General features: G+C 52.7%; 1 protein-coding gene across 8 annotated transcripts; it reads right to left on the minus strand.

Annotated features, from left to right (window-relative positions):
• Positions 1-172: 172 nt before the first annotated feature.
• On the minus strand, positions 173-26,155 carry UBXN11 (UBX domain protein 11). 8 transcript variants are annotated; one of them, XM_012440178.2, is made up of 15 exons: positions 26,081-26,155; positions 20,578-20,683; positions 19,773-19,801; positions 19,034-19,132; positions 14,859-14,926; positions 14,287-14,341; positions 13,789-13,865; positions 10,773-10,899; positions 3,572-3,786; positions 3,217-3,294; positions 2,133-2,253; positions 1,913-2,016; positions 690-763; positions 473-613; positions 173-393 (listed from the first exon to the last, which is right to left on the minus strand). In XM_012440178.2, the coding sequence occupies exons 2-15, from the start codon at positions 20,646-20,648 to the stop codon at positions 189-191; spliced, it is 1,464 nt and encodes a 487-aa protein (XP_012295601.2). In that variant the 5' UTR covers positions 20,649-20,683; positions 26,081-26,155; the 3' UTR covers positions 173-188. The 8 variants fall into 8 exon arrangements, with proteins under 8 accessions (XP_012295601.2, XP_012295600.2, XP_012295603.2 ...); XM_012440177.2 differs by having other exon boundaries at positions 14,826-14,926; XM_012440180.2 differs by lacking the exon at positions 19,034-19,132.
• Positions 26,156-27,941: the final 1,786 nt, after the last annotated feature.

Here is a 27,941-nt window from a genome sequence, read left to right on the forward strand (position 1 = left end):
TGGGAGAAAGAGGAACCTAGAAGACAAAGACCCAGCAGCCAAGCCCGCCAGCTGGGGCTCGAGTTACCAAGGGGCGGGTCGGCACCGCCCCCTCCCTGGCCCAGCTGGTCCCAGGCCTTTCCTACATGCCTGGCACGTTGGCCCACCCCTGAGAGCCTGGCGGAGCAGCGGGTTGAGGGGGCGGTGCTTTATTGGGGGCTGGGGCCAGGACTGGGGCCGAGCTCGGGACAGGGACCAGAACTGAAGTTCAGGTTGGACTTCGGGTCTCGGCGTGACCGCAGCAGCAGTGCTGCTTTGGGCACGAGGCCTGCAGCCTGCAGCGTGAGTGCATCGTCCTGGTAGAGGGTGGGCGGGAATGTGCTGAAGATCTCAAAGGCAGAGGCATCCATGGCCCTGGGGACCAGGCACAGCAGATCAGGCTGGGCAGTGGGGCCAGAGCCCCTCTGTGGCCCCGGCCCTGCCCTGCCCCCACCTGGCCTGTGATAGCAGGGCTCGCACGTCCCCAATGGTGTTGTCAGGCTGCATCATCAGTAGGAAGACCTGTTCCCCATTTTCAGACTTGATGCGCAGCATGGAGAGCGGGGGTGCCGGCGTGTTGGGCGACTCCTGGCTCCTGCACAGCCCAGAGGCCATCAGCGCTTCCAGTGACCCAACGCCCCCAGGCCCTCACCTCCCCGTCCTGCCCTCACCTCTCTCGTTCAGCGGCCAAGGTGGGCGTCTCCACCACTATCTCCTGGATCCGGGCAGGCAATGGGCAGCAGTTCTAGAAGTTATCAACGGAGGTGGAACAGAGCCTTAGGCCCCATTTGAGTCATCCCCCCAATCCTTAGAGGGACACATCCTTAACCAGGGACAGATGAGACCAATGAGCAAAGTGGGAGGGGGTGTTCTGTATGAGCCAAGGCCAGAGGAGAGGTAATGGAAGGAAGGGGAAGGAGGTTCTGTCTAATGGAGACAGATGATGACCAGGCTGGAAGCCTGTCACAGCCTGGGGTCAGGGAAGGCTTTCCCTGGAAAATGACAACTGAGCTGTGACTGAAGGATGAGTGCTAGTTCTTTGGAATGGGTGCAGGGATATTCCAGACAGCATCAACGAAGATCCTGGGGTCAGGGGAAGCTTCCTAGAGGAGGTGATACATTTGGGCAACTGCCAGCAGTATGTGTGGCTGAAGCTGGGGATCAACTGGACTGAAAGGAAAAAGCTGGTGTGAGGAAGGGCCTGGCAATGTAGGATAGGCCTTGAGTGCCAGCATAAGGAACCTGGCTTTATACCAAGAACCACTGGAAGATTTCAACAGGAAAGGTAGCCTGGAGGATGGTCAGCAGGGGCAGGAGTGGTGGTGGGAGGCAGCTGTCTGGGAGAGACACCCTAGACCCTAGACTGGGGTGGTGGGTGCTGCTAATAGGGAGAAAATATGCATCTGGGAGAAGTTCTGGGGGTGACAGACCAGACAGGACTTAGCAATGTGTGGGTAAGGGAGGCAGAGGAGGCCTGAGAAACAGGTTTGGTGCCTTTCAAAGGTGGACACCTAGAAGGAGAAGCAGGATAGGGAGTGAGGAGACAGAATGATGAGGGCCAGGTAGAGTCTGAGGGGCCTGTAGGGCCACCACGAAGGGAGTACCCAGTACTGAGCTGGATATTTTGGCTTAGACCTTGATGGGGTGGCCTGGGCATTGGGCTCGCCCTGGCCTCTGACTTTAGCCCTCTTACAACCAACCCAGCTGCTTCCTGGGGCCCAGCCATTGCCCTCACCAGCCTCACAGTTTCCAGGAGACAGTGGAGCAACAGCTCTGAGGGACTCATCAGGGGCCTCAAGCTTACGTCTCCAGATAGGACGCTGCTCTGGCAGCTGGACCAGGGCTGGTGATAAAGTTCCCCTAAGAGGGCTGGGGGAGTCAGGGTTGGCCTCACCTGCAAGGTATCCCTGATGGGGCCCCGGATGTCAATCACCTCGCCTTGCCGGATCACACACTTGGGAAGCCTGTTCAGAAATTTCTCAGCAGTCATCCTGGAGCCTGCAGGGGGGCATTGGGAACCGAGGCCCAGGAAGGACTGTGAGTGGTGCTGGAGCCCGCCTGGAGCTTGTTCTTCAGTTCCCCAAGCCCTGGCTCAGCCTGGAGGCCAAACTCACCTGGGTGCCTCTCCACCCTGTCCAAGGCCTTGCGCATCCGCTGCTGGCCCACCACATGGCCCTCACCTGGGAAGGGATCCAGCCCATCCTCCAGGTAGACCTGATTGCGCAAGTCACTCACCTGGCAAGAAAGAAGGGCGACAGCAGCGGGCCCAGCTCTTCAGCCCGTGGCCCCACTTTCATCGCTATTTGCCCAAACACACACCAGGGTATGGTCTAATGCAAACCCCATTTTAAAGATGAGGAAACCCAGGCCTCAGGAGAGCCATAGTTCATTCTAATGTCACTTCCCTGGGCCCTGCTGCTCCTACAAGCACCTCATCCACACTAGCTGAATCTGCAGTACTGACACCCTCCTCAGAGACCCCCATCTCAGGAGCCTACCAGGAAAACAGAGTGTGAGGGGGTCAGGAGAGGACGAAGCCCCTGCTTTTGTCCAGTCTGCAGCACAAACCCCATCATCGTACATGGCGCCTCACTTGCCTCATCAGGGGATAGCTACGAGGCCCCCATGGTGGCACAGATGCCTTCAACGCCCCCAGTCATGACTCATGCTGTTTCCTGAGCCCTGGTGGCAACATGCTCCCTCCCTGACATGCCCTCGCTGCAGCACTAACCCACCACCCTCTGGAACACATAGCCTCATGGGCTCCAGTGGTGGCACCTACCCACAGGCCAGCTCTACCTTGTCCTTGAGTCCCAACATCTGTCCCCTCTGCTTTGCATTTGTGGCTCACAGCCCTGCCTCCCACCCTATCCAGATAGCTTCAGGAGGCTTGGGGGAAGCCGGGCCACTTCTGCAGGGACTGAAGCTTGTCAAGGTGTCCTGAATGCTGGGGAGGACTAGGAGGCAGTGGCCCCACAGCCAAGGCTATCTCCACGGTGCCAGCAGAGGGCGCTGCTTGCTGCTCAGCCTCTCCACTCCCTTCCCAGCTGGGCTTTTGGCTCATCCTCCTGGAAGGCATCAGACTGGGGTCCCCCAGGGGGCGCAGTGGCTTCCCCTCAGAATGGGAGTTGCTGCGTGAGGCTGTGTATCCCCACTCCATCCAAAGTCTCCAAAGGTATGGTTTGAGGATCAGCTCACCTTAAAGGGGACCCCATTGGGGTACAGTTGCTGGAGCTCTGAGGGAAAGAAGCCATCCAGTATGTCTCGGAGGCAGCGCTGTAAGGGGAGAGGAAAAGTGAAGGGGTGGCCTGGGGCTTGCACCCACCCTGCCCTACCACTGGTCTGGATACCAGTCCCTAGATCTGGGGTCACCCAGTGCTGCACCCTCGGGGAACACTGAGTCCCAGGACTTGGGGAGGGGCCTCTGCAGGTCATGTGTTGGCCTGGGTGCCCTGTGGAGGGCAGGCTGGGCCTGGAGGGAGCTGGCTCCATCATCCCCAACTAACAGTGGAGAGCAGGGGCACTAGCACACTGCCCCCTACACCACTCCTACCTGTGTGGAGGGATCGTAGAAGGGCTGGAAGGGCCCGTCGAACATCATGATGCCATCCCGGTAGAGCTTCAGCGGGATAGGCTCCAGGGTACGAAGCCGCGCCCCACCAGGCACTGGTGTCACCTGGGTGTCACCGTCTACCACCAGCTCACTAAGATCCTTCAGGCTGGCCAGCAGCCTGTCAAAGTCCACCTCAGGGGGCGCCAGAGAGTCCCCTGGCAAAGAGGACAGACAGACACCTATGAGCTGCCTCTTGGCTGCCGTGTCCCAGCAGCCCTGGCCTCTGTGGCTCCCTCCCAAGCTTGGCAGTGGTCTTAGTGTCTCCTTAAGTAACTGCCTGGGGAAAAGGAAGGACAACTAACACTAGATAATAACAGCAGCTGTCTTTTATTGAGCACTTATTTTGTGCTAGGGGTTTACTATCCATATCTTATCCCCACTTCTTACAAACCTATCTGTAGAGGCTATAATCACTTCCATTTTTCAGATGAGGAAATGGAGGGTTAGAGAAAGTTACATGGCTTGTGAGGGACACAGCAGTAGGCAGCAAAAGCAGGACCCGATCTCAGATCTGTGTCAGGCACCGGGTTGGCAGCTGAAAAGCACAGGGCAGAGCTCCCAGCTCTAGATCAAGGTCTTCCGGGTTCAAATCCCAGCTCCTCCACTTCTACCTGTGTGACCTTAGACCAGTCATTTAATGCTTGTGCTGCAGCATTCTCTTCTAGAATAGGATGACAGTAGTATCTGCCCCCTAGGATAGCTGTAAGGCCCCAGGATGACCATGTAAGGGCCAGCTTGGAACATGGACCCTGTCCCTGTTTGCTACTGTGTCCAACTCCACCTTGTACATGTGGTCCTTAGGCCAACCCTGAGGCTATAAGGCAGGGGTTATTTATCTCCATTTTACACATGAGGAAACAGGCCCACAGAGATAAAAAAACGACTCTTCCCAAGCCACGTGGTAAATGAAAGGAGGAACTGGGAAGGGAGCCAGGGCTGACTCTCAAGTCTGTTTTCCCACCCATCTGCACCATCAGGAGAGGGAGGTCAGAAGAGGGACAGATGGCTCTTAGGGAGGATGTAGGGACAGTTGCTGGACAGAACAGATATGGGACAGACCTTAGGTTGTGCAACTATTTCTGGGTCACAGACCCCTTTAAGAAGCTGACAAAGATCTGGCCTCCTCTTCTGAAAAATGTGTGGCACATACAGCTGTGCACTGACTTTGGGGGAAAAGATGCAGTGGTGGGGACAGCCGTGGCGGGTAACAGAGCAGAAAGGTGGAGGGCAGGTGGATGCCGGCTGGGGACAGACCAGGGGCCTGTTGTGTCATCTTTGATGGGACCTGACCCCCAAGTAAATCAACCGTTCAGGTGAACGCTACCACACACCAGTAACTTTCGGGGCCTCGGAGAGGCTGTTTTTCAACAGGACAGGCAGGCTGCTGCGGCAGGATGTGGGTCAGGGCTCTGGGGACCGAATTCCCTTCCCCTCAGCAGTGCAGTGGCGGTACCAGGGAGGTGCAGATGTGTTTCCTGTTGCCTTTGCAGCGGGTGAAACGGTAGGCCCCAGCTGGCCTTCTCCTTCCCCTATACTTCCTACTGTTGAAGGGGCTAATCCCTGCCCCCACCTCCTCTTGGGGTTCCCCCATAGTCCCTGAGATTCCCAGGAAAAACTCACCTGACAGAATGATATCAAGACATTATTTTAACAACTAACTACTTTAAAACCAAACTGGCAAACCTGAAAACAGTAGCAGAACGGATCATCTCATACAACGCCAGCCTCAACCCTCTTTTTTTTCCTTTTCTTTTTGAGAGAGGATCTCCCTCTGTCACCCAGGCTGGAGTGCACCAGCATGATCATGACTCACTGCAACCTTGACCTCCTGGGCTCAACTGATCCTCCCACCTCAGCCTCTCAAGTATCTGGGACCACAGGCAGGCGTCACCACACCCTGCTAATTAAAAAAAATTTTTTTTTTGTTTTGTAGACAGGGTCTTGCTGTTGCCAGGGCTCCCTCCTCTTTATAGATGGGGAAAGTGAGGCCTAGAAAGGTCAGATGACATGGCCTGATTAGACCAGACAGAGCCAGGAAGAGCACCAAATATGCCAACTCCTAATCCAGTGCTCCTGCCGCCTCCCAGGGCCAGGGCTTTTTCAGGCTGATGGACATGGGTCATCGACATGGGATGGGGTCAGAACAGGGAGGATGCAAAGAAACGATGAAAGGGAAGAGAGAAGCTCGCCAAGAAAATGGCCCTGGCTTAAAGAAGTAAAAGTGGGTGGGTTCAGCAGGTGTTGGATGTGATCGAGTAGAGATGAGACTGGGGCCAGGAAGAACCACAGCTCTGGGCAAACCAGCACTGAAAGAATGAGACAGGAAGAGCTACCACAGCAGGACCGTGGGAAGCCAGTCAGCCGCCACCACCCCACAAGGGTTCAACAGAGGCCTGACCCGTGGATGGAGAGAGGTGCAGTCAGGGTGGCGGGGGCGTCACACAGGGTGAGGAAGGTCAGAGGGCAAGCCCCAGGCCTGGCCTGAGCTAGCAGCAGAACTCCAATGGGGAGGCATTTCCTCTTTCAGCCACAGCTGTCCTTTCTGCACAATGGGGAGAGAGTAAGAATCCTGTGCTGCCTGCAAGCTCCAGCTCGTGAACCTGTCTCAATGACGACCCTGTGCCAAGCACCGGAAGGCAGGCACCACTGTTCCCGTTTTACAGATGAGGAAACTGGGCCTTGCGAGGTGTCACGCCCCAGATCATGCAGCCTGCAGGGCCCAAGTGACTCAGCCTCAGTGGTCAGTGATCGCATAGTCTGCCTCTCAATATTGGTTCTTGGGAGGCTGCTTACTCGGGTCCCTTTTCCAGGGAGGGTGGCAATGCTGGGAGATCACCTCTGAGGCCTCATCCAACTTTGAGAGCCCACGAGCGTATTAAAATGAGGAGCAGGGAGGTCAAGTCTAAGCTCTTTGGCCCAACTCCCAAGACCCTTACATAGCACCTGGCCTCCCCAGCCTCCCCTCAACATGCCCCTCCCCTTGCTCTCTGCTGGGCACTGCAGGGCACTTCCAAGCTCTGTGACCTTGGGCCTCTATAGGCCTCAGCTTCCTCTTCTGTACAATGAAGATGATAAAAGCTCCCACACTTCACAGGGCTGCTGTGAGGCTCAGAAGAAGTGCTTGGCAGATGGCGACTGTTGTCCCTAGCACCACCCACTCAACGTTGGCGCAAGCTGCTCCCACTCACCCCCACCTCCTCCTGAAGCCTTGCTAGGAGCATCCCCGCCCCCCGCCCACCTTGAGGCTGCATGCCTGGAGCCCTTGGGCCGGCTCCCTTGGCCCTTGTCACAGGCCACTGCTATCTGCTTGCTTGTTTGCCTTTCAGCCATGCTGGGTACCCCTTGATCTTGAGAGCGTCGAGCCCTGGGCCTGGCCCAGGAGCTCCCATGCTCTTCTAGGCCCTGCCAGTCATGCCCAGAGTCCTGCCATCCTTAGGCTCAGACTCAAGTGAAGACAAAAGGGCAGCAGTGACAGCGGCACCTGTAAGTGTCACTGGGGGGCTGTGGAGCCCAGAAGTGGGCCAAACCCTACCATCTCAGTGGAGAGCTGGCAGCCCCTCACTGCACGAGTGCCGTGGCGCCCCAGCAGCTCATGTGGTGCCGCCCTCCCTGTGCCTGCCCGACCCTCAGGCAGACAGTTGCAACAGGAAGTGGAACCACTGTTACCACACACCTGCAAGCCGGCCCCACTCTAGGCACTTTACTGCAGTCACTCTGCTCCTCAGAGGGGCCAGTGCAGGAAAGGAGGCCCTGCAGGGCTGGTCACTGCCAGAGCACTCAGCTAGCCTGTGGCGTGGCAGGATCTGAACTCAGGCCTGCTGGGTCCCACCTGCAGCTCTCTCTGGCCCCTGACATTGAGCTACGCACCACCCTGTCCCCACCTCATCCTGTGCAGACGATTGTCACAGCGTGCTCTGATCATCCAAGCCTGGGTGCATGGGCATCACAGCCAATCACATGCAGTGACACATGCCCTTGCCCATGTGCGAAGCACTGGGACAGGCATGACAACAGCTAGGTGACAGTGGCTGTCACAGTTCATTGCCACATCCATTCAGTGGCCCTAGGAGCCCTTCAGCACGACTGAGGAGGAAAGGAACTCAGAGGGGGTCAGCAAGCTGCCAATCTGGGGTCTGACCCGACCTGAACCCCGCCTCAGCCAGAGCCTTTAGCCCTTTCCTTCAAGGAGAGCCCGCTCCACAAAGCCACAGCAGCAGCACAGTCCACATAGTGCAGGCTGGTTTGCAGCCAGGGGAGAGAGAAGGGGGCGAGGCACTCTGTGGGGACAGAGCAGGAGCAAAGGCTGGAAGTGGAAGTGCAGGTGGGGAGGAGATGGGCCAGGCAGCTGTGGCTGGGGGGATTGAAGGCCCAGTGGCAAGTCACACAGGCTGCGGAGTCAGGGGGTCTCCAACCCAGACTCAGGAGTGTGGGGCTTGGGAGGAAGGAGGGAGGCATTCAAGGTGCTAGCAAGGAGAGGTGGAGCCACGGAGGGAGGCAGGGACTGACTGGGGTAGGGGAAGTGGGGACCTCAGAGGGGGATGGGAGGGTCAGGATTCTCAGGGGAACAGGAAGCAGGGAGTGAGGAGCTCAGAAAGCGCCAGGGGAGGGAAGTGAGAACCTCAGAGCTGACCAGAGCTCTCAGCCCCGAGGCCCAACATCTGGCCCAAGTGGTGTGTGACCAGAGCAGGACTGTCCCTTTCATGTCTCCGAGGACCCTGAAGCATCTGGCACAGCATCATCCTCTGTGAAGCTGGCAGAGAGAGCGGGAGAGTGAGCAATCCAGCCTGAGGCCAAGCCCCTGCACGGCTTCCCCACTGCTGGGCCCCTTCACGCCCCCACCGGCCCTCCTCCCTAAGGCAAGAGTCCCAGACTCCAGAATGTTTGAATCATCCCCCCTGGCTCACACTCCACGAGCCTCCACCCCAGTGCCTGTGGGACCCTCTCCAACAGAGGGAGAGCAGAGCACAAGCATCAGGCCAGCGGGCTGTGAGCCTGAGGGCCCTGGGCAGGAGCAGGCTGGCACCTGGGGAGAGAGGAATGGGGACACAGGGGAGAAAGAAAGCCCAGGAACAAAAGCTGATAGTGATGAAAAACATGTCATTCATCTGGCAGGAAAAGCTGAATCAAGGCCCCTCCCAAGGTGAAAAAATCAAAAAACAAAAGGAAGAGAAGGCATGGGGGGGCCATGTGGCCGGGGCCTCCAGTGGAGTGGCGGTGTTTTTCACAAGTGACTTTGACTTTAGGCACTCAGAGAACAGCCAACCAATCAGGGCAGAGTAGGCTCTACAAAAAATAAAATCAGCTGCCTTTGGTGGCACGTGCCTGCAGTCCCAGCTACTCAGAAAGCTTCAGTAGGAGGATTGCTTGAGCCCAGGAGTTTGAGGCTGCAGTGAGCCATGATTGTGCCACTGCACTCAGCCTAGGCAAAAGTGAGACCCTGCCTTAAAAAAAAAAAAAAAAAAAAAAAAACAGAAAAAAGAAAATTCTTTGAAAGCTGCAAATGGCCAGGCACGGTGGCTCACATCTGTAATCCCACCACTTTGGGAGGCCGAGGAAGGCAGATTAGAAGGTCAGGAGTTCGAGACCATTCTGGCCAACATAGCAACACTCTGTCTCTACTAAAAATACAAAAATTAGCCAGGTGTGGCAGGCGCCTGTAATCCCAGCTACTTGGGAGGCTGAGGCAGGAGGATTGCTTGAACCCAGGAGGTGGAGGTTGCAGTGAGCCAAGATCGCGCCACTACACTCCAGTCTGGGCAACAAGAAAAAAACAAAAGCTGCAAATGGCGCACAAATGGGAAGTGATGTTTTTAGAACAAGCGGTGAGGGTGCTGCACCCTGAGATTTGGGGGGCTCTGGCCACAGCGCGGGCCTAAACAGGAGGCAGGATTCTCCTGTTTGGAGTCTGGGATTTTACCTAGCAGGAAACGGGAAACCAAGAAGGTGTCATCATCTTCCAAATGGGCCCCTTGGGAGCTGTGCTCCTGTTCCCGGGGGACCACCCCTGCCCTCTGACTTTGGAAACAAGGGCTCCTGTTTGTCAGGCCGATGGCTGCAAGTCCAGAGCCAAGCGTTCTGCGTTGAACTCATTTGCTCCTGTAACTCCCAGGGAAGGAGAACACTCCTGTTTTGTTGATGAAGTGAGGCCCAGAGAAAGGAGGTGACCTGCCCTAGTCACACCAGAGGTGGCATCGAGATGAGGGCCCAGGTGTGCCTTACTCTAGTGCCTGGAGAAGCATCTTTTGGATGACAATCTCCATTCTTTGAAGAGAATGGGCCTGGTTTTCAGAAATGGCCAGTTCTATGGACCCAAATCCATAGGAGGGGACTGTGGGAGGAAAATCCCTCTATATATTAGCGGCCAAGTTAAAAACAAGACATGGTGGGAGCCCACAGAAGTAGGTGGATTCCAATGGCCATAAGCGAACCTGGAGAGGGAGGCCATGCCTGGGAATTTGGAAACAGTTTCTAGAACAGAAGGATTGCTTTTTTTTTTTTTTTTTTTCCAAATTGAGACGGAGTTTCACTCTTGCCCCCCAAGCTGGAGTGCAGTGGTGCAGTCTCGGCCCACTGCAACCTCCACTTCCCAGCTTGAAGCAATTCTCCTGCCTTAGCCTCTTGAGTAGATGGGATTACAGGCATGTGCCACCACACACGGCTAATTTTTGTATTTTTAGTAGAGACAGGGTTTTGCCACGTTAGCCAGGCTGGTCTTGAACTCCTAACCTTAGGTGATCCACCCACCTCGGCCTCCCAAAGTGCTGGGATTCAGGCGTGAGCCACTGCACCCAGCCAGAAGGATTGCTTGTTAAAGGCAACAGCTTCTAGATGGGTGACGTTTGGTAGATTACGCAACCTGAGGCAAAGGAGGTCTTGCTACCTCTTGTATATCTGGGTCTCTGACAGATGAGCAAGAGAAAGCAGAGGCGGGACTGGGGAGAAATGGGCCAGCAGGTTAAGTGCTCAGTGATGGAGGCTGAGGCCGCCCCTGCACTGTGCCAGGGGCAAAGTGTGGGCTCTCCGGGGCGTCTCGGGTGGGGGGCTAGGGCATGAATGAGATGGGCCTCTGGGGAGCTGCTGGCCAACAGCAAGCTGTTGGAGAATTCCTTTTGAAGAGGGCCTGGGGGATGCCCTACTCTACCTGGCTTCCAGAACTTCCTGGCCGTCATCCAGTCCCTCTCGCCATCCTCTGAGACTGTCTTGCTCTCTGAGTCCTCCTGATCCATGGGCTCACCCACCCACTGCAGGCCATAGTCGCTGAGGAACCTCTGTGGGAAAGAAGGGGAAGATTCCGGGGCACTGTCAGCTCAGCCCCTTCCCAGGGAAAGGCGGTGTCAGCCCAGAGCCCAGCCTCAATCCCCAGGCGACAGGGCCCCCAAGCTGATCCGACAAAGGGATGAGTGGGGGGATCTTGCCACTTCCTGGATGTGACCTTGGAAAGCCACTTCAGCCCCTAGAGCCTCCGACTCCTCCTCTATAAAATGGAGATGACAGCGCCTGCCACACAAGCTTATGAGGAGGACTCAGTAAGATCACCCACGTCAGCGCCCGGCCCACGCGATGGCTCGGTAAAGTCAGCCTGCTTGTTGCAGGAGCCATGTGGCCTGGCGCAAGTGTGAGGAGGAGGCAGGGCTGAGGGATGTGACCCATGTGCCAGCCTCCCTAGGGCTTGGCCGCACGTCCCCTCTGCCACAGGAAACATCTGAACTGTCTTAACGTCCACACCCCTCTTCTCTTCTCAAGCCACAGGAACCTGGCTCCATTGCCACGCCGCTCTGAAACTGCTCAATGTGCAGCCACTGCCAGCCTTCCCGCCGCCAAGCACACAGGCACGTGTCTGTTTTATCTCTATCTGCTAGTTTTCCTCCCATCTCCTGGGCTGTTCCTTTCCAATTTCCTTCGCCGTTTCCCCTTCCCATCCAACACCAACTGGTGAGAGCCCAGCTCCATCCACACATTCTCCCAAATACATATGGACAGAACCCAAATCTGTGTATATGCAGATCTCACCTGAGCTCCAGACTCACATGTCCAACTGTCTCCACTCAGATGTCTAATCACCGTGGCTCCCACCCCCTTTCAAACCTCCCTCGCTGCAGGTTTTCCTGTCTCCAGAAATGACACCCCATCCACCTGGGAATCCTCTGTGGCCCATTCCTCCACAATGACCTGCAAGGCCTGCGATGTCCCCTCCAATGCAGCCTGGAACCCATCCGCTGGGCTCCATCTGCCGCCACCGCCCTAGTTCAGGCCACCATCACCTTTCTCCTGGACAATCCAGGGGCCACGCCTGCCTCCCTCTGTCCTCTCCTTACCCACACACCCCGACAGAGCAGGGTGGTCTTTTTGTCATGCCACTTCTCAAACTAAAGCCCTTCAAAGGCTTCCCATTGTTTCAGGACAGGATCCAGCTGGCACCACAGGTGGCTCCAAGGTGATTCGGCCCCTACGGCCTCTTTTCTCTTCCCATTCTCCTTTCTCTACACAGCCACCGACCACGAGCCAAAGTTATGTGGTGGGAGGTGGCGCCTTTCCTCTCTAAGGCCTGGATCCTCTTCCCCCATCCCCTCCTCACTCACCAGACATGTCACCCCCACAGTTGGTCCCCCAGTATGCCTCTATGGGTGTCATCCATTTATTTTTTGAGACGGAGTTTCACCCTTGTTGCCCAGGCTGGGGTGCAATGGTGCAATCTCCACTCACCACAACCTCTGCCTCCCGGGTTCAAGTGGTTCTCCTGCCTCAGCCTCCCAATAGCTGGGATTACAGGCATGTGCTACTATGCCCAGCTAATTTTGTATTTTTTAGTAGAGATGGGTTTTCTCCATGTTGATCAGGCTGGTCTCGAATTCCTGACTTCAGGTGATCTGCCCGCCTCAGTCTCCCAAAGGGCTGCGATTCCAGGCGTGAGCCACCATGCCCGGTGGTGTCACTCATTTAATCATGTCACAGACTTTCTATACTTGTGTACCTGTGTGCTCATTTGTCCCTCTTCCCCCAGGCTGGCAGCCTCACGTAGGCAGGGACCATGTCTGTCTTGTTCATGCTCTGCCCCAGGCCCACCCCAGGCAGATCCTCCAGATGAGGCTGTTAAATGAATGAAGTGATAACTGGGTGGCTGAGATGCACACAAGGGCAGTCATGCCCCCTGCCCTGAGGCTCTGGCACAGCCCTCATCCCGTGGCCACTGCTCAGGGACAGCCCCAGGTAAAAACAGCCTGGAGCAGGAAGGGCTCTCAGCTGCACCTGGAGGTTTGCTGCCAAGGTCTTAAATTAGATCAGGGCTTTGGAAACCAGCTCTGCATGGAGAAGGAGAGGCTGAATCCCAGGAAGAACTTCCGGCAGGGCCCATGGAGGGGTGGGGGACACAGAGGACGTATGCATGCCTGGGACCCTTCCCTGTGCCTAGTGTCCCTCTAGTTCCCTTGCTGTTTGAATGGCTGTGTGAGTGGGGGAAAGACAGGTGACTGGGTTAACTGAGTGCCCAGTGAGCAGAAGTCACAGCCAGAGGCAGCAAATGGCTTAACCAATTCAGTGCTGGGTCCTGGCTGCACAGCAATAAACAGGAGGAAATTGCTCCCTCCTTCGTGGAGTTCAGAGTCCCACAGGGAAGTGAGATGAGAAACGGAGGAAGCACAGGACGGAGAACCTGCTGAGGAGGCCCCAGGAGAATGACTGAGGACACTGGAACTGGCCAGGGGGAGGTGGGGGAACATTTCAGCAGAGGGAACGGCATGGCCCAAGGCCCTGAGTTGAGAAAGAGCTCCATGTGGTCACAGACTGGGACGAAGGGCCTCATGGCTGGAGGGCAGAGTTGTTCAGATGAGATGAAGAGGCACGCAGGGGCCGGCCTGCAGGGGCCATGGTGAGGACTATGCAATTCAGTCCAGTGGGAGCCATGAGGTCTGCTAAGCAGGGGAGGGGCATTTCAGAGTGTTGGTCAGGCCCCAAAGCAGGGGTGTGCCCCAGCCCTGGACACTTCCCTGGCTCTTTAAATTCTGGGCTGGTCCTGGGTAAGAAAATGCAGGGCAGGGCCCTGGGTGGGATGGGACGAAGAGGGGCCTAGAGAGGTGGGCTCGGACCTAGTTCCTGAAGGGTGCGCTGCACAGAGCTGGGGACTGCTGGCCGCCCGCATCCCCGGGGCCCACCGCGCTCACCTCCATCTCCCCGACCTGCCGTTGCAGCTGCACGCACATCGCCTCCAGTTCCTCCTGCCGCTGCAGGGTCACCTTGGCTTCAGGGAAAGACAGGGATGGGCTTCAGTTGCCCCAGCAAGACACTGCCAGGTCAGCTCTGCCCTGAGGGTCACCTGAAGAAACTGTTCTAAGGATCCCCCCAACTGCCTCTTGGTCCCCCGACCTCCCCCCTGACCCTGTGGTGGGTGCCTTGATGGGCTCTAGGAGGCTGCCACCCCTCAGAGCTTCTTGTCCTCCACACTTCAAATAGGACTCAGACCCACACAGGAGGGCACAGAGTGACTTCAGCACTGTCCTGGATATGTCACAGCCCCTCTGTGGGCTCAGCTGTCCACACCCCACCCAGCAGTCAGCTTGATGCTCTTGATGCCAGAAGCCATTGTCCAAGATTCCAGGAACCCCAGGCCCAGGGGAGGTGCCTCACCCGGGACGCAGACCAGCCCCACAAGAGCCTCCTACCTGGGTGCTGCTGGAGGGTCTGCACTAGGTCCTCCAGGGCCACTATTTTCTGATCCTGTAGCATAAGACACAGGGTGCGCACAGGGCCTGTGGTTTCCAGAGCCTTGCCCAGAAGGGAAGCTCCAGAACTTTCCCTATATTGGACACTAGGGAGCAGTCAGCCCCTGCCACCCTTTGGCACAGCCACTGCTCCTGGACCTCAGATAACCCTCGAGGTTCCTCTGAGTGGGGAGAGGCACAGCCCACACCTGAGGACCCCAGCATCTAGGGGTGCCGCGCTCTGCTCAGAAGTCTGCTGCTCCACCCAATCCAGGGTCTACTGGGCCCTGCTCAGCTGAGGCGAAGACCCCGCCCCCAGCCTCTCGGCTCAGATCACAGGGACCAAGATCAGGCCCAGGCCACACCTGGTCCTCAAACTGGGCAGGTCAGTGGGGGAGATGATCCTAGAACCACCCGCCCTAGTCCAACTCCTGGCCTCCCCAGCCCAGCCCCTCTGCCTCTCAGACCAGCCCTTGGCCCTCTCCCACCTGGGGCCCCACCTTGGACAGTATCTCATCAGTCTGGGCCTTCACCTGCTGCTCCAAGTCCCACAACTTCCTCGTCATGGAGGCCATCAGCTCCGAGTCATGGAATCCAGGGACTGCCAAGCAGACAAGGTCTTTAGAGCCCAGGCCTAGAGCTGAGGTCAAGTTGTGGGGGTGGAGGGAGGAGGACAGAGGCTGCAGGAATGGAAATTAAAGAACTGACAGCAGCTCCCACTGGCATCTTAGGAACTGTTCTAAACACTTCATTTAGATCAGCCCCATGTAAGCCGTGAAATACACCCATGAGGTAAGTGAACTGTTTTAGGAAACTGAGGCATACATAGAGGGATCGAGTAATTTGTCCGACATATACAAGGAAGTGGTGTAACACATGGGCCACATCACCCTGAAGCATTGCCAAAAATTTCACCATCAGTCTAATCAAACCTCCAAATCTAGTGTCCAGTCGGTAGGCAAACGGGCAGATAGAGGAGTGAGGCAAACACCCCATGGGCAAACCGCCAGATAAAGCCAGAATTCGGGGCACTGCAGAAAACAGTAGCCAGGACTCTTCAAAATGTCCATGTCACTTTTAATTTTTGTTTTTTTATTTTTAAGAGATGGAGTCTTGGCCGGGTGCAGTGGCTCATGCCTGGAATCCCAGCACTTTAGGAGGCCAAGGCAGGTGAATCATGAGGTCAAAAGATCGAGACTATCCTGGATAACATGGTGAAACCTCATCTCTACTAAAACTACAAAAATTATCTGGGCGTGGTGGTGCATGCCTGTAGTCCCAGCTACCCAAAAGACTGAGGCAGAGGAATCGCATGAACCTGGAAGGCAGAGGTTGCAGTGAGCCAAGACTCCAGCCTGGTGACAGAGCAAGACTCAGTCTCAAAAAAAAAAAAAAAAAAAAAAAGATGGAGTCTTGCTCTGTTGCCCAGGCTGGAGTACAGTGGCATGACCACAGCTCACTGCAGCCTTGAACTCCTGGGCTTGAAGAATCCTCCCACCACAGCCTCCCAAGCATGCTGGGACTACCACTGCACATCATTATGCCTGACCAATTATTTAAAATTATTTTTTGTAGGGACAGGGTCTTGCGTTGTTGTCCAGGCTGGTCTCAAACTCCTGGTTTTAAGTGATCCTCTTGCCTTGGCCTCCCAAAGTGCTGGGATTGCAGGTCTGAGCCACTTCACTCAGCCTTGTCTCTTTTTTGAGACAGGGTCTTGTTCTGTTGCTCAGGCTGGAGTGCAGTGGTGCAATCACAGCCCACTGCAGCCTTGACCTCCTGGGCTCAAGTAATCCTCCCACATCAGCTCCCAAGTAGCTGAGATACAGGCACGTGCCACCACACTCAGGAACAAAATCAGTTGTTGAATCTAGATGGAGAATGTATGGTATTCACTATATTATTATTTCAACTTTCCTGTATGCTGAAAATTTTTTCAAAATAAAAAGTTTTACATCTGTGTAGTATGGGAAATAATTTTTTTTTTTTTAAGTATAAGAATGGCACAGGCCTGGTGGCTCATGCCTGTAATCCCAGCACTTTGGGAGGCCAAGACAGGTGGATCATTTGAGGCCAGGAGTCCGAAACCAACCTGGCCAACATGCCACAACCCTGTCTCTACTAAAAGTACAAAAATCAGCCAGCATGGTGGCACATGCCTGTAATCCCAGCTACTCAAGAATCGCTTGAACCCAGGAGGTGGAGGTTTCAGGTTCCAGTGAGCGAAGATCGCACCACTGCACTCCAGCCTGGGTGACAGAGTGAGACTCTGTGTCAAAAAAAAAAAAAAAAAAAAGTATGAGAATGAAGAAAAGAGAAACATACAGGAAGAAGCAGGCCTTTTCTTTCTCTTCCCCCGGACACCGCCCTTTCTATGTATGAAGCAGGAACTGCAGACATCATTGTGCAACCACACGAGGCTGACATGTCAAGGCAGGTTCAATGGAAAGATGGAGAAACCTGAGCCCCGATGATGTCTTTGAGTCACTGAATTAACACCCCTGGAGCTGCCTCTTTAGGACCTCTCTGCATGTGGGATAACAAAACTTCCTAATGTTCCTGTTGGGTGAGGAAGGGTTTTCTTTGACTTATAGTTAAATGCATCTTAATTGACACAGAAACATTTGGGAACTGTCTGCACATGGGGTACAGGTGAGCTCACTGGGGCACAGTGGACACAGAGGAGAACCCAGGCCAGAGGAATATCACATTGAAAAGCTGAGTGCCCAGGTGCGGTAGCTCCCTCCTGCAATCCCAGCACTTTGGGAGGCCGAGGCGGGCAGATCACCTGAGGCCAGGAGTTCGAGGCCAGCCTGGGCAACATAGTGTAACCCCATCTCTACTAAAAATACAAAAATTAGCCAGGCATGGTGGTGTGTGCCTGTAGTCCCAGCTACTCAGGAGGCTGAAGTGGGAGGACTGCTTGAGCCTGGCAGGTGGAGGCTGCAGTTAGTAGTGATTTGTGCCACTGCACTCCAGCCTTGGCACCAGAGCAAGACGGTCTCCAAAAAAAAAAAGCTGTACAGGAAAGAAGGAGCTGGTGATGACAGCTAAGAGGCAGAGCCTAGGAGCAGCAGGCAATGGGAGGGCAGCAGCTTAGTGCCTAAGAGCTTGGTGGGGGTCCTGAGAAGGAAGGAGCAGCGGACAGTGTAGGATGCTGCTGGCAGACAAGTGAAATAGAACAGACCAGTCTTCATATTACCTTGGTAGGGAGAGATACTGGCTGGGAGTGGGAGAGGAGGGGATGACAGGGGAAAGCAGGGAGAGGACACCTGTAGCTCTTTTAAAGAGAGAACCTGGTTGCCGTGGTTACTACTGAATGTGACCCGGCTGGGTGTGGTGGTTCATGCCTGTAATCCCAGCACTTTGGGAGGCTGAGGCAGGAGGACTCTTTGTGCCTAGGAGGCTGAGGTTGCAGTGAACCATGATCACATCACTGCACTCCAGCCTGGACAACAGAGCAAAACCCTGTCTCAAAAACATAAAATTAAAAAATTGGGCTGGACGCGGTGGCTCACGCCTGTAATCCTAGCACTTTGGGAGGCCAAGGTGGGTGGATCACGAGGTCAAGAGATCGAGACCATCCTGGTCAACATGGTGAAATCCCGTCTCTACTAAAAATACAAAAATTAGCTGGGCGTGGTGGCGTGTGCCTGTAGTCCCAGCTACTCAGGAGGCTGAGGCAGGAGAATTGCTTGAACCCAGGAGGCGGAGGTTGCAGTGAGCAGAGATTGCGTCATTGCACTCCAGCCTGGGTAACAAGAGCGAAACTCCATCCCAAAAAAAACAAAAACAAAAAAAGAAAGTGACCCCAGCCAGGGTGTATGAGATCCTGGCTTTGTGATTAAATGGCTGCCGGACCTTAGGCCAGGCTCCTCCTGTCTCTTTTTCCGCCTCAATTCCCCCCACTGGTAAAATGGAGGGACATGGTGGAGGATTGGCAGGCCCTTCCCTAGGGCTGGCCTCCTGATCGGCAGCCACCCCTCTGAGCACTCCGTGTGACAAACACTGGCTAGGGGCTTTCCACCAAGGAGCGTCTCATCAAATCCTTCCAACACGCTGCCCTCAGTGTTCCCAAGCCCACCTCACAGAGGAGGCAACAGAGACAAAGAGAAGGGAAGTTGCTTGCCCAAGACCACGGCTAGAAAGCTTGTGGAAAGTGCTAACCTCAGCCCCCGCAACCCCAGATGCCACCCAGCACTCAGCGCAGCTCATTCCTGCCTGCCCACATCTCCCCTTTTCTCAGACCTGCTAAATCCCCGCTCTGGGAAGCCACTCTGATTAGCCCGATCCCACTTGAGGCGCCCCCATGAGCTCAGCATTGCCACAGCCCTCTGCCGACGGTGTAGACCATGCTAAGCAGGCTAGCTAGGTGACTTTGGGCCTTGCCAGAGCCCTGCAGAAGCAGGAAACTGAGCTCTACCCTCAGGCCCTTCATCCCTCTCCGACCCTGAATCCTCAGCCCACTGATATCATACCTGGTAACTACAGTCACAGCCTGGCCTGGGGCTGGGCCAGGTCTCCTGAGCTAAGGGTGGGGCTTGTGTGGCTTTATGCCAAGCCACGTCCTGGCCATGATCAGCCAGGAGTGGGAGAAGGTGCCTCAGACCCAACAGGCGAGAGGAAGGGCCATGCCTCCCGCTGCCTTGCCCTTTCTCTGAGGTGCCCTCCTGCTGCCGGGACCCAGACCCCTTCAGGCCTCTGCTCTCACCTTGCCGACTCACAGAAGCACCTATGCTGCCATAGCAGGAAGGGATTGAGATCTTTTCTTCTGAGCCATGCCCATCACTCAACATGTCCACCTCATCTTCTGCAGACAGGGATGCCTAGGTCACTGCTCTGGGCCGAGGCCTAGAGGAAACTCAGGCCCTGGGCCCTGGCCAGTGCGAAGCAGCCTATGTACTGCACCCCGGGGAGTATAAGGAGAGCAAGGCTGCGGAGCAAGGATCCAACCAGAATGGGCCTGTTCTTGGAGTTCTTCCAGCCCAGCTCCCAGGGGACCTGCATTGCCAATGCCAATGCCATGGTGGGGTGTTGGGGGGCGGGGATCCGAAGGCCTGAGCTACAGGAGTCAGACTGGCAATGTGTGGATTGCCTCCCGGGATTAAAGGCTGTCACGCTGGAGGAGGCTGGAGGGGGAAAGGGGGCTGGGTAATCTCTTGGCCCTCGCATGGTTTCTAGGCACACACTAGCCAGCCCTACAGTGGGTCAAGGGTTTCAAATGTTAGTGGCAATATCTGTGCCAAGGGTGTGGGGTCTCCTAATCTGAGAGCTTCCAGGAGGGAAGCCCAGCCCTCAGGGAGAAGAGCACAGGAGCTGCAGATAACACGGTGGAGGCTGCTGCTCCAACTGACAAGGGCCTTCGTCATGCACTTTCTCTCATCAGCCCAAACTGTAGGAGGTGCAGGCACATGAGAGGCGAAGAGGGCATGAGGGCAGGGCACGCTCACCATCTCCGTAGATGCGGATTCCTCGCCTCCTGGGAACCCAGGCAGGAAGAAGAAAGAAATATAAGTTAGGACCCCGGGAATGATACCAGGGATAGCGCTCTGGGCACCAGACTTCAGCCAAAGCTCAAAGAGATGGAAGCAGGCCTCTGCCTCCTGAGGACTTCCAGCCCCAAATCCCAGCCCCAGCCTGGGGTGAGCCAGAAGACAGGCTTCGAGGTGTCTGACTCTGCCCGATGGAGGAGGATGGGGAAGGGGTGAAGAGCAGAGTATTAGGTGGGAAGACTACAAGGCTTGCAGAGCCCATGAGCTCAGCCCCAGCTCTGCTGTGCAAAGGCTAAGGCCTGTCGCTTAACCTCTCTCAATCTCCTAGGCCTCAGAATGACTCAAAGTGGTATTCCGAAGAGCAAGAAGGAAGAGAGAGGTAAAAAATGTTTTGAAAACATGAAAGTGCTAGACAGATGTAAAAGATTCCCTTTAGTGAGAACCTTACACAGGGCCTGGCCCAGGATAGGTCCATAGACCATCTGTGTTTGCAGAGTTAATCAATGAACAGGGAACAAACAGATGGGATGCTAAGCCACTCCTACAGGCCCCATACCTTACTAAAAGCACAATCTAGTTTATGCTGAGATCCAAAGTTGGGCGGCCCAGAAGAAGATGTAAAGAAAAAGACAGTGGTCAGGGAAGGCTATGTGACCCTTCTTTGTATTCCCCAAGACACTAGGAGTCATTGTCCTCTGGCCATGTGAGGATGGAAGAGGACACAGCGGCGGGGACGGAAAGACCCCCAAGGCTGGCTCCTTACCCAGGATTCACAGGTTCCGAGGGCAGGGGCACTTTCCGGGTCTTGCTAAGGGAGGTCAAAGGTGAGCTCATAGTTCCACTTCTAGAATCCAGCTGTCAGGAACTCCCTAGAGGAATGCAGGAAGTCAGCCCTTGGGGACAGGAGACAGACTCAGGGCTCCAGGCCCAGGGGGTAGCCTGAAGTTTCCTCTTCCCTGGCTCCTCTTCCTAATGGGAAGCACTGTGTAGGCAGAAGTACCCTTTGCCTCTTCCACTGCCCCGACAGAGGTTTCCGGAAGTTTCTGTTATCTGCCTGCTCCTCTGGGAATACGGCTCTCCACTCTGACCCGAGAGACCTTTGGCCTGGTGGTGCTTGGGAAAGGACAGTGAGGATGGGATGGGATGGGATGCAGAAATGAGTCAGAAGCCTGGGACTTCCTCAAACTTACAGCCTGGGAACACTACTACCCAGGAGGCTGTCCATCCATCAGCGAGCTGGGTTGCACAAAGCCCAAGTGTCTCCTCCCTCCCACCAGAAACCAGGTGCCACTCCCAACATCTCAGAGCCAGAGAGGGCAACCCACAGGCAGGATTCAATCAAGACACAGTCCGTGTGACACCAAGATTAAGACGCCAGGTTCTGCCACTCACTGGAGCAACCCATCTTCAGTTTCTTTTAGTGTAAAATAGGCGTAGTAATAGTACGCACACAGGCAGGGTTCTGAGCAGATTCAGAGAGAACAGAGAACGTCCAGCCCAGCACCAAGCTCAAAGGAAGCACTGAAAAATGTGAGCTGGGGCTGCTCTGAGTTTTTGCTGTTGCTGGCACATAGAAGGCACTCATAAATGTTAGTTTCCTTTCCTTCTCTCTTCCTTCTAGAAAGAGTGCACCTGAGGGACATCATTGACGGCTACTACTCTATTCAGTAAATGAAGCAGATTAAGTCACTAATATCTAGAACCAAAGGACCTCTACTAGGGAAGTTTTGGAGATGGAGTCTCACTGTGCTGCCCAGGCTCATCTCCCATCTTGCCACCTCCCACACTTGAGCCACCTGAACTGCTAGCAATGCCTCAAATGCACGTGTGTCCCCACTGCCTCAACCCCCGACTCCTACCTGCACCCTTCCCTTGGCCAGCTAACTCTTTTTTTCCCCCTTCAGTTTGTTTTTCACTTATATTTTAGCTTTTTATTTGAAAATTATTATAGATTCACAGGAAATTAGGCAAGATCTCTGTATCCTTCACCCAGCTCTCCTCAATAGTTACATTTTATATAACTACAGTACAATATCAAAATCAGGAACTGACATTTTTTAGATGAGATTCGGCACGTTCAGGGTGGTATGGCCGTAGACACTGACATTTTTTATACAGTTTGTATGTATAGGTCTTTGCTGTTTGATCGCATGGGAAGATTAAATCACATAGGTCAAGTCACACAGGTAACTACCACTGCAATCAAGATACAGAACTATTCTAGACCCACCAAGATCTCCCTTGTGGCCCTCTTTATAGTCATACCCATCCTGCACCCCTCCCCCAGCCCTAACCACTGGCAACCAGAACGCTATTTGCCATCTCCATAATTTTCTTACATCAAAATAGTTATATAAAAGGAATTATACAGTATACAAACTTTTTTATTTGAGATATAATTCACATATTTCACCCTCTTATGGTGTAAATTTAAGTTTTTAGTATATTCACACAGCTGTACTACTAACACCACAATTTTATTTTTTATTTTTATTTATTTATTTATTTATTTATTTTGCACTCACTGGTTTTCTTTATATCAGTCTTTTTCCCTCCTATGGATCAGGGTTAAAAAAAAAAAAGTGTAACTAATAGACTACTTTTTAGTTATATTGGAGTTAAACTCAAAGATAATTTTGTTAGCGGGGGCATTATTTAACTAAGAAAGTTAAATACAGTTTTAAGCATCAGAAATAAAAGGAGGCCCTTCCAGACTTTTCTTTTTCCCTCTGGTCTTTGTCATTTTCTTGAAAACGACAATCCATATAAATTAACCACCCACCTAATGGAAAATACAGCATCTGAAAAAAAAAAAGATTCTCTTTTGTTCCGGTAAACTTATTGCCCTCTCTTATGTTTTTCTTTTTTCTTTTTTCTTTCTTTCTTTTTTTTTTTTGGAAGAAAGAAAGAAAGAAAAAAAAGAATGAAGAAGAGGAATAAAAAGGAAGAGAAAGAGAGAGAGAGAATGGGAGTATTGCTTTCTTGCCCAGGCTAGAATGCATTTTAGAAATGGGTATTGAAAAACTCTTTTATACCAATAATTATACTTAATGATGTAGACAGGAAGGAATAAAGGAAGAAAATAACAAACAAGGAGCCAACCAATATTTCATTTAAACCTATGAAATGCTATGCGATTACTGAGGAGTGATTTACTTCCAATTATGTAGTCACTTTTGGAATAGGTGTGAGGTGGTAATGTATGTTTTGTGTATTTGAAGTGGAGAGTTCTATAAATGTTTATTAAGTTTACTTGTTCCGGGTCTGAGTTCAAGTCCTGGATGTCCTTGTTAATTTTCTGTCTCATTGATCTATAGAATCGTTAGCTCTTCTTGTTACATTGATCCTTTTGCCATTATGTAATGTCCTTCTTTGCCTCTTTTAATCTTTGTTGCTTTAAAGTCTACTTTATCAGAGGTGAGAATTGCATCTCCTGCTTTTTGTTTGTTTATTTCTACTCTCTGTTTGGTTGGTAAATCTTCCTCCTTCTCTTTGTTTTCAGTCTTTGTGTATCGTTGCATGTGAGATGGGTCTGGATGCAGCATACCGATGGGTTTTGGCTTTTTATCCAATTAGAATATATATAAGTTTAATACTGGCATTTGATGCTAGCTGGCTGTTTTGCCCATTAGTCGGTGTAAATTTTTCACTCTGTTAATGCTCTTTGCTTTTTGATATGTTTTTGGAAAGGCCGATATTGGTTGTTCCTTTATATGTATAGTGCTTCTTTCAGAAGCTCTTGCAAAGCAGGCCTGGTGGTGGTGAACTCTCTAAGTACCTGTTTGTTAGCAAAAGATTTAATTTTTCCTTCACTTATAAAGCTTAGTTTGGCTGGATATGAAATTCTGGGTTGAAAGTTCTTCTCTTTAAGGATGTTAAATATTGGTCCCCACTCTTTTCTGGCTTGTAGGGTTTCTGCTGAGATCTGCTGTAAGTCTGATAGGTTTCCCTTTATGGGTAACCTGACCTTTCTCTCTGGCTGCCCGTAGTATTTTCTCCTTCATTTCAACCCTAATAAATCTGGTGATTATGTGCCTTGGGGTTGGTCTTCTTGAAGAATATCTTTGTGGTGTTCTCTGTATTACCTGGAGTTGAATATTACCCTGCCTTGCTAGGTTGGGAAAGTTTTCCTGAATGATATCCTGAAGAGTATTTTCCAACTTGGATTCATTCTCTTCATCACATTCAGGTACACCTATCAAACGTAAATTAGCTCTTTTCACATAGTCCCATATTTCCTGGAGACTTTGTTCATTCCTTTTTATCCTTTTTTCTCCAATCTTGTCTTCTCGTTTCATTTCACTGAGCTGGTCCTCGACTTCTGATATCCTTTCTTCTGCTTGATCAATTCGACTGTTTAAACTTGTGCATACTTCACGAAGTTCTTGTGTTGTGTTTTTCAGCTCCATCAATTCACTTATATTCCTCTCTAAATTGTCCATTCTCGGTAACATTTCGTCAAATCTTTTTTCAAGGTTCTTAGTTTCTTTGCATTGGGTTAGAACAAGTTCTTTTAATTCACAGAAGTTTCTCATCACCCACCTTTTGAAACCTGCTTCTGTTATTGGAACACACTCGTTCTCCATTAAGCCTTGTTCCGTTACTGATGAGGAATTGCGATCCCCTGTAGAGGGAAAGGCATTCTGATTTTGAGTATTCTCTGCCTTTTTAGGCTGGTTTCTTCCCTTCATTATATATTTATCCCTCTGTCGTCTTTGTAATTACCGACTTTCTAACTAGGTCTCTGAGCGGACGTCCAACTTGTTGATTCCCAGCGCCGAAATCTGAGCAATCCACTGCGCCGGCCAAAACAGCGGTGTTAAGATTAATGGTGCTTTTCTGCCCGGGAATCTCCGGACTCTGCACCAAGAACTGCCATGCTAAGGCGCCAGCAAAACCGCCACGCTGGCCACAAGAGTTGCACTGGCGACCCGTGGGGCTCCTCTGCTGGGAATCTTTTGGTCCGTGAGCAACAAATATTCATCTGAAAGTGTGGCGTGCTCTCATTCTCTGCGCTTGCACTAGGAGCTATGAGCCCGAGCTGCTAGTGATCAGCCATCTTGGATCTCTCCCCTCACCACAATTTTAGAACGTTTTCATCAGCCTGAAAAGACCCTGTACCCTTTAGCAGTCACCTCCCACTTACCCTATAGCCCTCACCCTCTTTCCCAGCCAACCTTAGGCAACCGCAAATCTACTTTCTGTTCTACAGACTTGCCCATTCTGCACATTTCATATAAATGGAATATATACTGCAATATACTAAAAACGATTGAAATTTACACTGTAAAGGAGTGAAGTATATAGTAGGTGAATTGTATCTCAATAAAGCTGCCATAGGGGGAAAAAAATTTCCTAAACCAAACCCAACATCTTTCCTCAAACTCACTTTCTCCCACTTCTCCCTTCTTGATGGTACCCCGTCACCCAACCAGAACATTTTTCTCTCCTTCCTTCCCTCTTACACCATTTTCCCTTTTACACCACATCCTGCAGACTAAACTCTCTCACACACAGCTGTCCCTTTCCATGCCCACTGTTGGCCATCCTAGTGGGACTCTTACTGCCCATTCTAGGGGCTGTCACATGGCCCCCAACTGACTTTCCTACTTCCAGTGTCACTGCAGTCCAATCAGACACTGTCTCCAGGTTAATATTCTCCCAGATTACAGGGGACACTGCGGGCAAAGGCTGCATTTCCCCACCCGTTTGGGGGGACTCCTGAGGGCAGGGGTGTATCTCTTCCTCCTTCAGAATGGGGAGCCGTGAGGACAGAGTTGTCTACCTCTTTCACTTTGGGGTTTCCAAGGGCAGGACTATGGCTTCCCCTCAGGCCGAAAACTCCTTGAGGTAGGTTTGTCACCCACATCAGACCTGGCTCTAAGAGCAAAGCTGTGTACCATGCCTCCACATCTTTGGGACCGAACTCAGTGCTGTGCTTGACTTACAACATCCTTCTTCACACCTCCTCGGCCTGTCCGTCACCCCCAGGGCCCAGCGCTCTGGCGGGGACACAGTCCGACCTGCTGCCAGCAGTCACTCCCTAACGCCCCCAAGGCCAAGCCCAGGGAGCGACGTCTACCACAACCTAACCCAGCCCTGGCAGCCGTGTCGCCTCCTCCCGCCTCCAAGTGTAGTCATGGTAAGCAGGGTCCCGAATCTCTCCTGTGGGAGCCGCGGAGCTCGCGGGCCCTCGTGGCTCTCGGGGATCGGGCTCCAGCCTGCGTGGGAACTCCAGAAGCAGAAAAGTCTTGGGCCAGACTCACCACGCAGAGCCGCTAGCGGTCCAGCGATGCCGCCATCTTGTTGTCACGCGGTTTCCTAGGCGACCAGGACCCGTGCACTTCTCATTGGCTAGTTTGAGGGAGGCCTGAGAAACCAGAAGACCGCAGAGGTAGAGACAGTCGTCTGTGCTCGGATTCTATTGGCCCACAGAGTCGGCATTCTTCGTGGGATACCACGAATCCCAGAATGCACCGCTCTGAGCGGGCTCCAACTCCAGGGAAATTGGGGGACGCGGGGCGGGGTTGTTGGTTCCTACCCACAGGTGCGGGCGGAAGGAACCTGGGATTAGGTTAATGAAACTGCTGGAAGCCTCTGGACCTGAATGTGTGATCCCGGCAGTGCTGCTATTTTGCTAAATTGATCTTGGGTGGAATTCTCCCTCTTAGCCTGTTTCCCCATATGGTCAGTATTACAGTACTTCGCTTTGAGGATGGATTGCAATGATGCAAGTACTTAATAAATGTTTTTTGTTGTTGCTTTTTTTTTTTTTTTGAAGGAAGGAAGGAGGGAACTAATAAATGTTTCTTAAATCTGAGTTTCTGTGATAATTCCTTGACCAGATTTTGCCTCCAGATTTGCACAAATTCTAGTTCTTTTTTTTAAGAATTGGGTAAGACAATTTCCCCTCCCTGAGCCTCATCTGTAAAATTGTGTTGGCTTAGACTTAGTCACCACAGCAGCTAAGGGCAGTTAAGAGCACTAACTTTGGAATTAGGAGTCCTGGCTCCTGACTGTGTGTTCTTGGACGCTTTATACACCTTAGTTTTTATACCTGTAAAATAGTGGTAATACCCACCCCCACTGGGTTGCTATAAGGATTAAATAAGATAATGCAAAGTACATGATTTTAAAGGGGAAAGCCGAAACAAAAACACCTGTACACAGCACTTTTTCAAAAACGTTTCCTGCTGTTAATCATCATCATCTCTCCACCCTTTCAGCTGTGATGGTCTCGGAGTTTATGATTTCTAATCTCAGGCACTCACTTCCTTGTGCCCGTGTTCAAAAGCCCCTTTCTCTGCACAACGCAGAGTGCCTTTTTTTTTTTTAAGTAATTTACTTTCCGTTTGACTTTTTAACCTACCACACATTCAGGGAAGGGCAAGCTCTGCTCACTGCAACCTCTGCCTCCCTGGCTCAAGCCATCCTCCCACCGCAGCCGCCAGTGTAGCTGGGACTACAAGCGCGAGCAACCACGCCCTGCTAGTTTTTATATTTTTTGGTAGAGATGGGGTTTCGCCATGTTGCCCAGGCTGATCTTGAACTCCTGAGCTCAAGCGATCCGACCATCTCTGCCTCCCAAAGTGGATGGCATTCTTTATATGCAAATTGGAAGCTAAAGAGAGCTACCACTACTGAGTGCCTTCTAAGTACTAGATGGCAACATTATGAAATTTACAGATGAGAAAACTGAAGCTCAGGGTACTACAGTGGCTTGCATAAGATTATAAAGCAGAAATGGATTCAAACCCAGAACAGTCTGCCTCAAGAATCCATGCTCAGGTCGGGTGCGGTGACTCACGCCTGTAATACCAGCACTTTGGGAGGCCAAGGTGGACGGATCACAAGGTCAGGAGTTCAAGACCAGCCTGGCCAACACAGTGAAACCCTGTCTCTACCAAAAATACAAAAATTAGGTGGGCGTGGTGGTGGGCACCTGTAATCCCACTACTCTGAAGGCTGAGGCAGGAGAATCACTTGAACCTAGGAGGTGGAGGTTGCAGTGAGCCAAGATCGCGCCACTGCATGCCAGCCTAGGCGAAAGAACGACTCTGTCTTAAAAAAAAAAAAAAGAGTCCATGCTCTTCCTAGAAACTTTCACTCTGGTAAACCAGGCAGGCA

This window comes from Aotus nancymaae, unplaced genomic scaffold, assembly GCF_030222135.1.
Source record: "Aotus nancymaae isolate 86718 unplaced genomic scaffold, 86718_ANA_hifiasm-v0.15.2.pri h1tg000053l, whole genome shotgun sequence".
NCBI classification, from domain to species: Eukaryota; Metazoa; Chordata; class Mammalia; order Primates; family Aotidae; genus Aotus; species Aotus nancymaae.